The sequence below is a fragment of the Lethenteron reissneri genome, chromosome 68 (genome assembly GCF_015708825.2).
Source record: "Lethenteron reissneri isolate LAM-NWPU_2019-01 chromosome 68, ASM1570882v1, whole genome shotgun sequence".
Lineage (NCBI taxonomy): Eukaryota > Metazoa > Chordata > Hyperoartia > Petromyzontiformes > Petromyzontidae > Lethenteron > Lethenteron reissneri.
In genome coordinates, this window is record NC_083846.1 from 2,708,679 (window position 1) to 2,724,324 (window position 15,646).

At 54.9% G+C, this 15,646-nt stretch overlaps 1 protein-coding gene across 1 annotated transcript; it reads left to right on the forward strand.

Annotated features, from left to right (window-relative positions):
* The first annotated feature begins 4,694 nt into the window (after window positions 1-4,694).
* On the forward strand, window positions 4,695-15,384 carry LOC133360347 (CLK4-associating serine/arginine rich protein-like). The gene is made up of 5 exons (XM_061579020.1): window positions 4,695-5,229; window positions 8,354-8,544; window positions 10,457-10,638; window positions 14,154-14,403; window positions 15,022-15,384. The coding sequence occupies exons 1-5, from the start codon at window positions 4,788-4,790 to the stop codon at window positions 15,166-15,168; spliced, it is 1,212 nt and encodes a 403-aa protein (XP_061435004.1). The 5' UTR covers window positions 4,695-4,787; the 3' UTR covers window positions 15,169-15,384.
* Window positions 15,385-15,646: the final 262 nt, after the last annotated feature.

The window sequence follows — 15,646 nt, forward strand, 5'->3', positions numbered from 1 at the left end:
TTCTACCTACGTGGCTTATCACCATTTGGAAATGTATAGCGTTCTGACCTACCCCTACTGGGCATCTGTTAAAAAGTGCTTTCTAGCTCATATGATTCTTTCAGTGGTAATACAGAAACTGAATCTGATAAACGCACGTTAATTCTAAATGTGGAGGGAAAAACCGGAGGACCCTGAGAAAAATCCACGCGACCACGGGGAGAGAGAGAGAGAGAGACACGCATACTGCAAATATACATCAGGCATCAGGGTCGGGATCGAATCCACGACATCCTGTATACCAGGCGAGGTAGTTAACATCTCCCAGCCACCGTGATGATGATGAGAGACGCAAACTCCAAATACACAGCAGCAGTAGGCGTCAGGGTCGGGATCGAACCCACGACCTCCTGCACACCAGGCGAGGTAGTTAACATCTCCAGCCACAGCGGCGCTCGATCTGAAGAGAGACCTAACGCATTCCGCGCAGCGGTGACGTCGGTGCATCGGTCATCGGCACGAGGTGCCTAACTGACCGGGCGTCTGTGCGGCGCCGTCATCCCGTCAAGAGGGGATGCTCGGCACAGCCGCGCACTCACGACGGCACCGCCGCTCCCCCCCCCTCCTTCCTTCCCGGTCAGATGGTGCCGGTGCTGGTGAGCGCGACGCCGCCGTGGGTCGTGGGCGGCGTGAAGCGCTGCACCGTGTCCACGTCGCTGGAGCACAACCCGCTGCTGCCGGGCGTTGACGCAGAGGGCAGCCTCGCAGCCGCCGAGCGGTGGCCACACGGCGTGGCCCACTCCCTGCACCACGAGCTGCACCGTCGGCGCTGGTTTGACGATTCCCCTCCCGCACCCCCCCACAGAGGCGTAGTTAGGGGGGGGGGCAGGGGGGTACATGTGTCCCCGGGCGCCAAGGTAAAGGGGCACCAAAATGAGGTTTACAACGTTACTTTATAATCTTTTTGGTTCTTTTGGTAAAGTCACGTAGAATGGAAGTAATAAAATAATAAAAATAAAACATGATAAAATTCTAATTGATAATTATTTAATGTTTTATTTTTATTACTTTATATTTCCATTCCACGTGACTTTACCGAAAGAACCAAGAAGATGAATCCCTGCAGTCACGAAAGCTTTAAATCGAAAGTTACATTAGAACTTATTGCGGCGGGCGCGGCAGCCTGAAACTACTGCACAAATCTACACCTCAACCTAAAAGTTTATATATCCCGCCACACACAGCCTACATGTCACGTAATTACATTTTAGTATGTGATTCAACGGAGGGGGGGGGGGGGCGCCAATTTTATAGTTCGTCCCGGGCGCAAAATATCCTAGCTAGGCCACTGCCCCCCCACACGCCCGCATCCGTCGCCACGCCCGTAGCGCCCGCCCGGTTTAAAGGGGGGGCCGCGCCGGATGCGGTCAGCGTTAGACGGAGTTCTAGATTTGAAGCTTTCGTGACTGCAAGGATTCATGCTCTTAGTTCTTTCGGTAAAGGCACGTAGGTAAAAAATGAAATTAAAATTAATAAAAATTTAAATAAAAATCACGACGTTTCGGAGGCACACAAGTCTCCGTCATCCAGGTGTGGACCGTCACAGCCAGTGAGGCAGGGAAATCAAGATGCAAGCTCTTAAATCAAGTAAGGGGGAGGAGCTTATCAGAATGTGGTAGCCAATGAATGGAACGTATCGGCTACCACATTCTGATAAGCCTCCCCCCCCTCTCTCCCTCTCAACTTGTATTAAGGGCTTGCATCTTGAATCCCTGCCTCACTTGATGCAGCAAATCTAGCTGTGACGGTCCCACCCGATGACGGAGACTTGTGTGCCTCCGAAACGTCGTGATTTTATTATTTATTCTTATTAATTTTAATTTCATTTTTTACCTACGTGACTTTACCGAAAGAACTAAGAGTACAGCGTTAGGACGGAGTTGAAAGCAAAGTCGATCAGGATATATGCAGGGCAATTCGACCAGACGGGAAAAATGTGAACGCTTCTGAGAATTTGCAACGGTACCACGGGGAATGTGGCATCCGGGTTCTGCAGACCTCCTTGGAGAAGTTCTCAGTCGTGTGTTTGCACTCTCTTTTCAGCGTGACGGCTTGCCGCACCTCGTGTTCATGCGTCGTGCGCGGGCCGCTGCGCGTGCGTGCCCGTGTGCGCGTGCGCGGGACGGTGCACGTGCGTGCCGGCGTGCGTGGTGGCGTGCGCGTGCGTGGGACCGTGCCGGTGCGCGTTGCTGCACGCGCACGTGAGCGCTGAACCAGCGACAGCTGCGTCCACTCTGGCGCGGGAGCGCTGCTACGCGGGACGCGCGTGCTCGCGAGAAGGGAGCCCGACGGTATTACTACCGGGGCACCGTCTGTCAGGAGCTGGAGGTAAGGAAGGAAAGATTCCTCCCCTCCCCCACCGCGTAGCATCGACAGCCTGTTGGGGCGCGTGATGTTAGTAGGCGCTGCATCGGGAGGAGGAGAAGGACGAGGAGGGCATGCGACGTTCTACCGACGTGGCGACCTGACCCAAAAAGCCAATCCTGAACCAACTCATTAGGATTTACGCGGGCAGGTGACAGCTTTATCAACTCGGAATCTCTGACCCCTAAGCAACTCGGCTGCCCGTCTAAACTAGGGGTGGCCAAACTGTACAGACCAAGAGCCAAACAAGTAACCCACGAGTTCTTCAAAGTGTGTATATGTTATATAGACAGTTTTACGGCACAGCACGGGAGACATTATTCTTTGCCAACGGCTGTGATAGTCGCACGTTCGATATCACGCCCCTTCGATAGAGCCAACTGGCTTCAACTATCGCGTTGCAGCGACGTCCCAATTGCTTTGGGTCCCTCCCGTCACCGCCCGCAGGGCCCGCTGGCAGATTCCTCGTGGAGTTCGCCTGCCGACGGGGTCGCGGGGTCGCGGCGCACGGCCACCGCCGCCAGCCCACGGGCGCGCATGCAGGAGACGCTCCTGATCGACGTGATCCAGCACACGGACGCGCTGGCGCCACCACCGTCCTGCCGGGCGACTGCGTGCTGGCTCCGTGGAAGCCGCTCGCCGACCGATACGGGCCGGGCACCGTGCTGCAGGGCGGGGAGCCGCGGCCGGCAGCTTTGCGCTCGGGACAAGGGGCAGGGGGGTCAGGAGGTCACCCAGACGACGCGGCGACGTTGACGTCTTCGCCATTGACGCGTTCGGGTCGCCCTGAGTCTACGGGGGGGGGGGGGGGGGTGGTGGGACGTACAAGCGAGCGAGCTGGATTACGGCCCTTGGCTTTGTGAGGCCCGCCACTTTTGAAACGGCCCGCAAGCAACATTGGGACCTTAAACCCTTTCCCCGTCCCCGGCGTTCCTTCCGACTCCGTTTGTGTCGTGACCTTTGCAGCCGCGACCGGTGACCGGCGATCCCCCAGCGTTACGACATCTGTACCCGTCGCAGGACGTCCATTTTGCAATCGAGCGCTGACAGTTCATTTGGGGGGTGGGGGGGGGTTCCCTCCCCACCCGACATCAATCACAATCCAACTCTCTCCGCGCAGGGCAACGCCGGAGACGAATGCCACGGCGACGCCGCCGACGGCGCCGCGCCCATTCGTGGTGAACCTTCTGGAACGGGCGCACGGAGCGCGTGGCGCCCAGGCGTCGCCGTGTGGGTGCCGCGCCGCCTCTACGAGCGCGTCGTGCTCGAGCCTGCAGATGCCGCTGAGCGCCCGCCGGCGCCTCCGTGCGGCGTCACCAGCCGGGGAGCGGGCCACGGGCTCGCTCTGCCGCCGGCGTCGGCGTCGGCGTCGTTCGCTCACCACTCCACGGTGACTCCCGCGCTAGCCGTCCCACCGCGGCGCTCTTTACCGCGCCGAAGCGTTTGCCGCGATTGAACCGCGGCAGCTCGCCGGTCACGTCGACCACGACTCTTCGTTGACCTCGTGAGCCGTCACGTGAACTCTGGGTCGTCCTCGCAGCGGCGACGGCTTTTGGCGCCACGTCGAGCAAAGACGGTGGTCGCCGCGTCGAGCGCGTTCCCGGCGCGCTTCTGCGGCCGTCTGGGACCTTCTTGCAATATTAGAAAGCCACTGGAGCTGTGCACTTTTAAATGATCTCGATTGAAAACTCATTTCTTTAGAACTGCTTTTTGTGTTTAGTTTGTTGTCCTTCCCCCGCGCCTCCAATTAGCACGGTTCGCTACGTATGGTGTGAAAGAAGTTCAAGTTCAACATACATCATCATCATCGCTCACCATTGTCATCGTTATTGTTATCAATATTATTCACCATCAATATTGTCGTAATCATTGTTATGATCGTGATTCTTAGCATCGCCATTATCATCATCATCATACTCTTTGGTTCTTTCGGTAAAGTAACGTAGGTATAAAATAAAATAAATCACGACGTTTTGGGCACAACACAAAGCATGCTCTCCCACCTGATGACGGATGCTTGTGTTGCGCCTAAAACGTCGTGATTTTAATTTTTTTATTTTCTACCTACGTGACTTTACCGAAAGAACCAAAGAGTATGGATTTTTGCAGTCACGAAAGCTTCAAATGAAGATCATCATCATCATTACCATCGTTAATTTTGCCTCGCCATAATCAGTCACCGTTTCATCCTCGGCGGGGTGCAGTAAAACTTCGCCGTACACGAGGATTTTTGTCCACTCGTTCATTGAACATCAAAATCAACGCCTCTACGCCATCCACCTCCGCTAACTCCCACGCTTCCCCGGCTGCATCGCGCAGGATTTTCCACCGGCTCCGTGTCCCCGTGCTGCGTGGACACGGGCCGGATCTACCCCACGTCCTGGATGCCCGCGCTGCCCTGCGGCTGCCCCGAGGGAGCGCTGTGCGACGGGCATCGCCACCCGCTCTGCTGCACGTGCCACTCCCGGGACCTCCTCCACGACGGCACGGGGTGGCTGCCGCCGACGCCGCCGGCATCACCGCCGCCTCGGCGCTCGGCGGCAAGGAGGTCAAGTCGGGGCGACGCAGGGTCGTCGTCATCGTCGTCATCGTCGTCGTCGTCGAGTTCGTCTTCATCGTCGGACGACGACGTGGATGTGGAGCGTGGGGGGTTCGGGGCCGGCCGCTCGAGGAGGGCGCGCCGGTCGAAGGCGCGCAGGGCCGGCGACGCCGACCGCGGCACGCGGGAGCGGCGCGCGGAGAGACCGAGCCAGGCTTCGCTGAGGGAGAGGCCCGAGTGGAAGTACTGGGCCGGCACGGCGACCTCGCCGCACCACCGCAAGCCGGGTGAGCCGCGGAGTCCTCGTGTAGCCCCTTTCTCTCCCGGCGTGAGACACGTTTTTTATTTCCCCCCTTTAATTTCCTCCCACCATCGCTGTTTGCCGAGCGGAGCCGAGCCGTGCCCAAGCGGTGATTCGCCGGGCTCACGAGACGTCTTGACTTTGGCTCGGGGACAAGCAGGGGAGTGAACGAATGCGCGAGGCCAATCGGCACGACTCGGAACGCAGGCGTCGCTGCGTCGTTTAACGACGTCCGTGGCACGGCTCGGCTCCTGCAGTGGAAAAACACCGCCAAAAGCACTCGGTTTCAAACGGAATCGGCCAAACAGCTTTCTTTCTTCGGTGGCGAGATGTTAACTATCTCGCCCGGTATACAGGAGGTCGTGGGTTCGATCGCGACCCTAACACCTGTATATTTGGAGTTTAGATGTTCTCCCCGTGGTTGCGCGGATTTTTCCCCAGTTCCCTCCATATTTAGAATCAACGTGCGTTTAGAGTATTGGGCTGCGGCTATACATTTTCACGCGGAGAGCCACTCCGTTGGGCTATCATTTGCGGCCAGGTCGCTTCTCAAAAACCTTGGATTGCGAGCATAATTCGTTCCGGAAACGTGTTTGTAATCCAAAGCACTCGTATATCAAAGCACTCGTATATCAGTTGTGATCACGTGACGCTCGGCAGACAAAGCGTATGCGCGTACTACTCGTATTGCAAGACCTTGCTCGTTTATCAAACAAATATTTATTTTAAAAAATTGCTCGTCTTGCAAAACACTCGCAGACCAAGTTACTCGCAATCCAAGGTTTTACTGTAGTTCGTTTCGAGTCACGTTTAAGACTCTCACATGGACAGAGATAGAATCTGATAATTGGTTTTTTACCCTTTTATCTGGCAACAAAACTGACACCTTTTTTTACAAGGAGTCATGTTTGCATAGACCGCAATACCTGCAGTCATAATACAAACAAAAGACATAACTCTGATAATGTGCACTGTCCTTGAAGTTGATTGGTCCACACCCGAGACAGCTTTCCTTAGAGCCTAGTCTCACATGGGTTGGACCAGATGACGCCAAAAGGCGCACAACTCAAAGACAATGCACCATCAGAGTATGAGAGCTCGGGGTTCCCATAGTATAGTAGTAGAGATAGAATCATTTACACTGTGCCAAGGTAATTGGTCCAACCGTGACCGACATAGCTGGTGCAAGTGCCGTTCGTGATTAGCACCTGCGATTCGTTGGATATAACACAACGACACGAAAGTGCTTGTGGTTGACAATACGCCTTTCGCGTTTGCTTTTGCAACTTTCAATAAAAAATAGAACTCTCTCCCTCGATGCTAATTCAGCCGTCCGTCCGTCCGTTCACCACGTGCCCTTTTAAAATGCTCAATTGTGCAGCGAGAGGCATCATTTTGTTTCGGGGGGGGGGGGGCCGATTCGTCGTTTTAAGAAAGCTAAACTTAGACGGGTCTAATTGCTCGCCAGCTGCGCTGGGTAAATGCGGCCTGCCGTTACTTTGGAACATGACATTTGTCTGCGTCACGGTTGTTCTCGCGTGTTTAGGTGGCAATGTCACCCTGTACCTGTCCCCCCGGTTGTTCGCGAGGAACACGTTCTGGTGATGCTCGTGACTGTCACAACTCACGGAATAATGATATTGGCCCACTAAAAAAACATTTTTTAAAAGATTAATTTCCTTAAATAAATACGTAAATAGGCTCATAAATACGTGACGTTATCATAATATAACGAACATAGTATCTGTGCTTGCTCCCTGTGCGCGGTGCCCTGTTGTGAATCCGTTGGCGGTTGTGGGCGATGCGCGACATCTCAAGTATCAGACGACGATGATGATGCAGAGTGTTCACACTATGAGACCTCCTTTACCAGTGGCAAAATATAGTAATAGGCTTTTACCCTTTCAACTGGTACAAAAACTGACACCTTTATACAAGGCATCATGTTTGCAATAACCACAACACAAGCAGTCAAAATGCAAACAAAAGAACCAGTTGAAAGGGTTAAAACCTATTACTATATTTTGCCACTGGTAAAGGAGATGTCTCATAGTGTAAATGATAACCCCGAGCTCTCAATACTCTGATAGTGCGCTGTCTTTGAGTTGTACGCCTTTTGGCGTCATCTGTTCCAACACCAATGGAGACTAGGCTCTAAGAAAAGCTGTCTCGGGTGTGGACCAATCAACTTCAAGGACAGTGCATATCATTATCATCATCAGAGTTGTTTCTTTTTGTTTGCATTTTGACTGCTTGTGTTGTGGTTATTGCAAACATGATGCCTTGTATAAAGGTGTCAGTTTTTTGTACCAGTTGAAAGGGTAAAAACCTATTACTAAATGCAGAGTGTGAGTGTCATGCTGCCAGCTATGGCTGCAAGTTTGGTCATACGTGTTATGTATATCGTTTATTGTTCAATTAAAATCACAGTTCCTGTGATTACTATTGTTACATTGTTTTTATAGCTTTATTTTAGTGATTTGAAAACATATGGTTAATCTAAATTGTCTTATGGTTGTTGTTGTTGGCTTGCACCACATTGTGATTTTTTCACACAGCGTTTTAATACTTTTTTTGGGGTGGTTTATTCCAGGATGTTTCTGTTACGCGTCATCGCTTTGGGATGTTTCTCTGTTCATATTTTGTTTGTTGCGGTTGCACCCGACTCAAGAGCCGCATGGCTCACAGGGCTATACACCTAATCAATGAAACTTAATAAGTATAACCCGTAAAACAAAGTTTTTCACTATAAATCCTTTATATGCGTGGCGGCTAGAGTCCTCTCGTCCTCTGGCTTGAGATGGCTGCCACCTATGGGTCAGATGATTACATTGCACCATTAAGCAATTGATAATTAAATATAATATTTTTGTCCTAAAAAGTGTAAAATTTTGGAGAAAAAAATTTCACGAACATTAATTGTCACGCACAGCGAGTCTGTGTGCAAAATGTCAGCTCGATTGGATCACGGGAAGTGGGTTAAAAAACGACCGAAAGATTTGCACGGTCCTAAGCAAGCGAGCGAGCGAACTTAATATAAAGGATTTAAAAACTTGAAACTTGAAACTGGTGTAACCGCGCTGCGTCGTCGGCTCGCCTGGGCCCCACAGGCTCCTCGCGCTCGCCTAGGCCACGGAGCCTGAGCGCCGGGGACATCAGATCGGCCGTCGTCGCCGAAGCCGCGCCGCCCATCAACACCAGCTCCATGTTCTCGGCGGTGGTGAACCCCCAGCGCAGGAGTCGCGCGGTCCAGTCGTCAATCCTCGCCCACGCCAGCCTGGACTATACCACCGGCTCCAAGGTAAGGAGGAGTTCATCTTCTTGGTTCTCTCGGTAAAGTCACGTAGAAGGGAAATAATAAAATAATAAAAATAAAACATGATAAAATAATTCTCACGACGTTTTCGGCCACAACGCAAGCGGCCGTCCCTCAGGTGAAGAGCAGGTCTGCCTGGGAGACAGCGTCTGAATGTGTGGTGTTGTTTCATTCAGACGCTGTCTCCCCGACAGACCTGGTCTTCACCTTTACCGAAAGAACCAAGAAGATGAATTCCTGCAGTCACGAAAGCTTTAAATCGAGGAGTGCATGTTCAAGGTCGGACGCGAGTTCGCGTCAATAATTCGTTTTAGCCGTTTGTCTCTGTCGAAGCAATAATTGCTTCCAATTTGAATGTTCTCGACGTGTAATGAGATGAACAACATTTACGCGAGATCGGTGACCACGTTTAAGGGGGGGGCGCACAGAAAACTCAGGGAGGGCACGTGACACAGCCAATGCTGAACAAGATTTAATCAAAGATTACATTTTGAATCTTGATTTAATCTTGATTTTAAGCTTTCGTGACTGCAGGATACATATTCTATGGGTCTTTCGGTAAAGCCACGTAGATAGTTTTTTTTTTAAATAAAAATTTAATAATTTATTATTTTAAATAAAAACTTTTTTTTATTCTATTTACGTGGCTTTACCGAAAGACCCATAGAACATCAACATTGAATCTTTAACACGTAGGCTTTCGCGACCAATATCATCCATAATACAGGTTATTTTTTTCTTCTTGGGTTAGATTGTAAATGTTATGGCTTGGCTCTCCAACACACAACCGGTGTGCTGTACTAGTATACTACACTATACACTACACTATACACTAAAATACATTACACTATACACTACACTAATAACTACACTATACACTACACTATACACTACTATACATTACACTATACACTACTATACACTACACTATACACTACTATACACTACACTATACACTACTATACACTACACTATACACTACACTATACACTACACTACACACTAGTGCTGTACTAGTGACTAATTGCCACGTTCTGTCTACGTGACAAACCCCTTACTAGTTGGCCGTGTCGGGTGGTGGCGGATTTAACGACACGTTCAGATATTTATCCGATCTGACCCCCCCAAAAAAACCTGTATTATAGAATCTTCTATTAAATCAGGATGAGTAACATGACAAATAGCATGACCTCGCAATGCTATCATCTCACAGCGCCGGGAACTCGCTCTGTCACGAACTCCTCAAAGCGTCGTGACGTTAAAGTACCGTGCCCTCTCCATACCACGATCTCACAGCCACCACATGCTCCCACAAAACCGAGATCACAAAGACAAAGATCCCCCGTATAGCCTTAACAGACAGTAGGGGCAAGTGCTGTTAGCGAGCACCTGTAAAGGCCCGGCACGGCACACGAGGGGGTGAGTGGCCAACACCACGCCCGGCCGCCTTTGTCTCCCCAGCGGCGATGTTTACACACCGCACCAGGTACTCATTTGAGGCTGAGTCGACCTAGGGGAGGCCCAGGGCCGGTTCAGATAATCCTCACTGATGTTGGCCGTGAGCGATAATTGAACCCGGGTCGGCAAGTTCGTAGCGCAGCGTAGCGCTAACCGCTGCACCACCGCTCCCCACCCACCCACACACCCACACACCCACCCACACACTCACTCGCCGTGACCTCCCCAACAACAACGTGGGGGGGGCCACGTGCCGTGACCCTCGCTCCCCTTCATCTCGCCGCGATGACCTCGCCGCGCCACGATCCCATGCCGGGCACCTACACACGTGCCCGCGCGTGAGACGTGCGCGTATAAATAATCACGACGACGCTGACGGTGACGCTTTCCTGGCACAACGAAGACGCTGACGCCGACGTTGTCATTGCCGCCGTGCCAGGGAGGCGCGGCCCGCCCGGGCGCCCTCTTCGACCGCCTCGGCGCGTCGGACCGAGCTCGCGCCCGGCAGGAGACGGAGGCCGAGCGAGGCCGCCGGGAGGAGGTGTGGCGACGCTTGGATCACGATCAGCGGCGGCACTCGCGCGCCGAGCAGCGGCAGGTCCTCACCGAGCGGCACAGGCGGTAAGGCGGGCGGGCGGGCGGACCGGCGAGGTGCCAAACACCGGTGTCTTCTTCTAATTCTTCTTCTGTCATGTGCCGGGGTGGTCGGTTGGCAGCGTCGACGTGAGTGGGACCAGTGGGTGGCTGCAGGAGTCGGCCCCGTGGGTCGAACACCCGTAGCGCTGCCTCGCACCCACACACACACACAGACACACACACAGACACACACACACAGACACACACACAGACACACACACACAGACACACACACAGACACACACACACACAGACACACACAGACACACACACACACACACCCAGACACACACGCCGATGGGCAATTCAGCAAGGTGCACGCAGTGGCCAGGCGCGGTCGGTGGCCTCAACGCCGCGGGCCCACGTGGTCGACCCCGCCGTGCTGACCGAACCGCACACCTGCGATTGGCACGTGCGGCTACGTGCGGCGCGAAACCTTCGCCGCTACCGCTGCGCCCCCCTTGCGCGCGCGTTGCCCAGTAAGAGTGGAGCAGCTGGCGAGCACGCAGGCGGTGCAACTGCACCTGAGCCTCCACGGGTCGGATGGGGGACCCAGGCATCAGGCCACAAGGAACTGGGGGCCCCCCTCTTGTGCCAGGGCCCATGCCAACCTGCGCTACGCCACTTGCCGTAGCGTTCAAATGCAGCGAGGGTGGCGCACGGCCTGTGTACGCAGTGCGGCGTGTCACCGGTTAGCTTGCGCCGATGCGATCGGTTCCGCTCGCGGCTGATAGGCTGTTTGATCACCTGGAGAGCCACGCTATTGATAGGTTGCGATGTTAATAACAGGGTGCTGCTGCTGCTGCATTGTGATCTGCAGAGCGTGAATGTTGCTAGGCATGCCATCGTGTCCATGGGAGCAACGTGTGGCTCTCTAGGAGGCTGTCCTCGGAACTTCCAGGCCGCCTCCAACTAGCGCTCATTCCCTGGTCCTATAAATTCATTACCGGCACTGTCACGCACCAGCAACATCACTCACTCACCAACACTGTCACTCACCAACACTGTCACTCACTAGCAATATCACTCACTCACCAGCACTGTCACTCACCAACACTGTCACTCACCAGCACTGTCACGCACTAGCAACATCACTCACTCACCGGCGCTGTCACTCACTAGCAACATCACTCACTCACCAACACTGTCATTCACTAGCAATATCACTCATTCACCGGCACTGTCACTCACCAGCAACATCACTCACTCACCGGCATTCACTCACCAACACTGTCACTCACCAACACTGTCACTCACCAACACTGTCACTCACCAGCAACATCACTCACTCACCAACACTGTCACTCACCAACACTGTCACTCACCAACACTGTCACTCACTCACCAACACTGTCACTCACCAACACTGTCACTCACGCATCGGCACTGTCACTCACCAACACTGTCACTCACCAGCACTGTCACTCACCAACACTGTCACTCACTCACCAACACTGTCACTCACTCACCAACACTGTCACTCACCGGCGCTGTCCCTTCGAGCACCAGACCTGCGACCGCGTGCCGTGGCTGTCGCGTCTCTGCGCTCGTGGCGATTTGTCGCTTTTCCTTGCACATTCTGTGCTGTAGAGGATGCTGCTATTTTTATCATCCCCGATTTACCCTACGCGTGTCCCCGTAGGCGAGCAGTCTTTTGATTGCGAGCACAGCGGCCTGAGATGTTTTTATATGTAAGCATCTAGACGCACCGTGACACATCCAACCCCCCCCCCCCCCCACTGTGACACTACCATCCCCGCTGTGACGCTGCCACCCCCACCGTGACACATCCAACCACCCCCCCCCCCCCCACTGTGACACTACCATCCCCGCTCTGACACTACCACCCCCACAGTGACACATCCAACCCCCCCCCTTCCACTGTGACACTACCATCCCCGCTGTGACACATCCAACCCCCCCCCGCTCTGACACTACCACCCCCACCGTGACACAACCACCACCCCCCCCCGCCCCACTGTGACACTACCATCCCCGCTGTGACGCTGACACCCCCACCGTGACACATCCACCCCCTCCCCCACTGTGACACTACCATCCACAGTGACGCTGCCACCCCCACCGTTGCACTACCATCCACTGTGACACTGGTCACCGCGTCCCGTGTCACTTCGACTTCTGTAGCCCTCTGCCAATGGCCGTGTCCTTGGCTCGATGTCTCTCCCCTCGACCTCTGACCTTGAGGCCTCCCTCCTCGCCCTGGCCTCCACCTTAATATGTAGAGGTCCCCTGAACGTGGGAAATTGTTGGCGCATGCTGTCGCCTTCACGCTTTTCTCCCAGTTCGGTTTCTTGGATACGTATCCCACTGATAAGTATATGCCACTCATCCGGTGAGGGTGAGCGGTTGGGGTGAGCGGGATATCTACCCCCGCTCCCCCGCCGCTCCCCTTCCTCCCTTGGGCATCACGGTGGCTAGGAGATGTTAACTACCTCGCCTGGTGTGCAGGAGGTCGTAGGTTCGATCCCCACCCTGACGCCTGCTGCATTTTGGGAGTTTGCATCTCTCATTATCACCACGGTGGCTAGGAGATGTTAACTACCTCGCCTGGTACACAGGGAGGTCGTGGGTTCGATCACGACCCTGACGCCTGCTGCTGTATATTTGGAGTTTGCGTCTCTCATCATCATCACGGTGGCTAGGAGATGTTAACTACCTCGCCTGGTATACAGGGAGGTCGTGGGTTCGATCACGACCCTGACGCCTGCTGCTGTATATTTGGAGTTTGCGTCTCTCATCATCATCACGGTGGCTAGGGGATGTTAACTACCTCACCTGGCATTCAGGAGGTTGTATGTTTGATCACGACCCTGACGCCTGCTGGAAATTTGGAGTTTGCGACGTCTCTCTCCTAGCGGTCGTGGGGGTTTTTCCCTCCACATTTAGAAACACGCGGTTTAAGGGTATTTGGCCGCTAGGAAATTCCACGTGACGATGAACAAGCCAACTTCGTTGAGCTATCATTTGTGTTGGCCAGGTCGATTTCCGTAGCTCAGCGGGGCCTTACCTGGTAACATTGAAAAGCGTCGTTTGTTTATTTGTTCAGATTTGCAACAGAACTTGAAATCTGCGCCGTGCTCGGCCACGTTCAACAAGCCTGGGGCGTTCCATTCAGACTCTGTCTTCTCGACAGACCTGTTCTCCACCTGAGGACGGCCGCTTGCGTTGTGGCCGAAACGTCGTGAGACTTATTTTATCATGTTTGATTTTTGTTATTTTTTTTTTCCATTCTACGTGACTTTACCGAAAGAACCAAGAAGATAAACCTGGAAGCCGCCCAGAGTAGAGTCGCGCCAACTCAGCAGGCGGCAGGCAGTGCCCGCGAGGGAGTTGAGCTTCCAGCTTCTCCCGGCGCTTCCAAGTCTCTCTCCCGACCCCTCCGTCCGTCCGTCCGTCTCTCTTTCAAGCAACGACACCGCCACATCACAAGCTGTCGCCGTCACCGCGATTCACATTTCTCACCCCCCCCCCAACGACAGAGACCGCACCCTGGAGCGCCTGTCGGGGGAGGCCGCGCGGCTGGTCGACCGCGAGCGCCAGGAGGCCAACTCATCGGCCGCGCGACGCACGGCGCTCTCCCGCGCCGAGGAGCTGGCGCGCTCGCACGCGAGGGACGCGCGCGAGGGCGAGCGGGCCCGGCTGCGCGCGGCCGCCGAGCGGCAGCGGGCCCACGACGGGCAGCGGGCCGCCGCCACCGAAGCGGCCGAGAGGAAGGAGGGCCGTCGGCAGGCGAGTTTATCTTCTAGGTTCTTTCGATAAAGTCGCGTAGAAGGAAAATAATATAAAAATAAAACATGATAAAATAATTCTCACGACGTTTCGGCCACAACGCAAGCAGCCGTCTGCAGGTGGAGAACAGGTCTGTCGAGAAGGCAGAGTCTGAATGGCACGCCCCAGGCTTGGAGCGACTATTTATGCTGGGATGGAGGGGTGAAGAGCGAGTTTATGCCGCCGCGGCGTTCGGCGTCGACTGGGTGGGCGGCGGGAGGGGGCCATCGGCGCGCCGTGTCTTTCCCGGGGCCGCTCGACCGCCACGTTGCGCTTGCGAACCTCCGCCCGCCCTGAGTTCGATTCCCGCTCGCGGGCCAACGCCGTTGAAGAATATCTGAACCGATTCCCCGGGGGCCTCCCGTAATGTCGACTCGGCTTCTAACGAGTGCACTGGTGCGGTGTGTAGTAAACATCGCCACCGGGGAGACGGAGGCGGCCGGGCGTGGTGCTGGCCACCCACACCCCCTCGTGTGCCACAGTGCCGGCCTTCATAGGTGCTCGCTAACAGCACTTGCCCCTACAGTCTGTTAAGGCTACACGGGAGATCTTTGTCTTTGTCCGCGTGCGTGCACGCAGGAGGCGCAGCAGCAGCGCGTGCAGGAGCACAACCGGCGCATCGCCGAGTCTCTGCGCGCGTCCGACGAACGCCTCCTCCGCCGGGACACGGCGCGGCGAGTCCAGATCTCTGCCCGCGACGGACGCTCGCCTCCCGCCTCCGTGTAGCCCGGCTCTCCATCCACTCCCCCCCTCCTGACCCCGAGTGACCCAGATCTCCTCCTGCTCCCCTCCCGAGTGACCCAGATCTCCTCCCGCTCCCTCCCCTTCCACCTCCGTGTAGCCCAGCTCGCACACACACACACACGTACATCCGTGTGCGTGTACGTGTGTGTGTGTGTGTGTCGCCGGTGTGCCCGTCGGTTGGGGACCTGTGGGATTACAGCTGGGGTTGTAGTCCCGCCCCCCGCCCCCCCCCCCCCCGCCCCCCCTGCACCCCCCCCCACCCGTGGCTTTAACCTGGGGGTTGCCACCTGTCCTGGTTTTTCCAGGGATGGAAGCGGCCGTCTCGGGAAATCTCTCAGCGGAGCTCTTCCCGGGCAACATTGAAAGTCCCGGTGTTTCGTCGGTGGGGTAATAACGTACGCGTGTTGAACTTTTTTCGCGCCGTACGTAACCAAGGGCGCTTAATCGGAGGTGCCGGAGG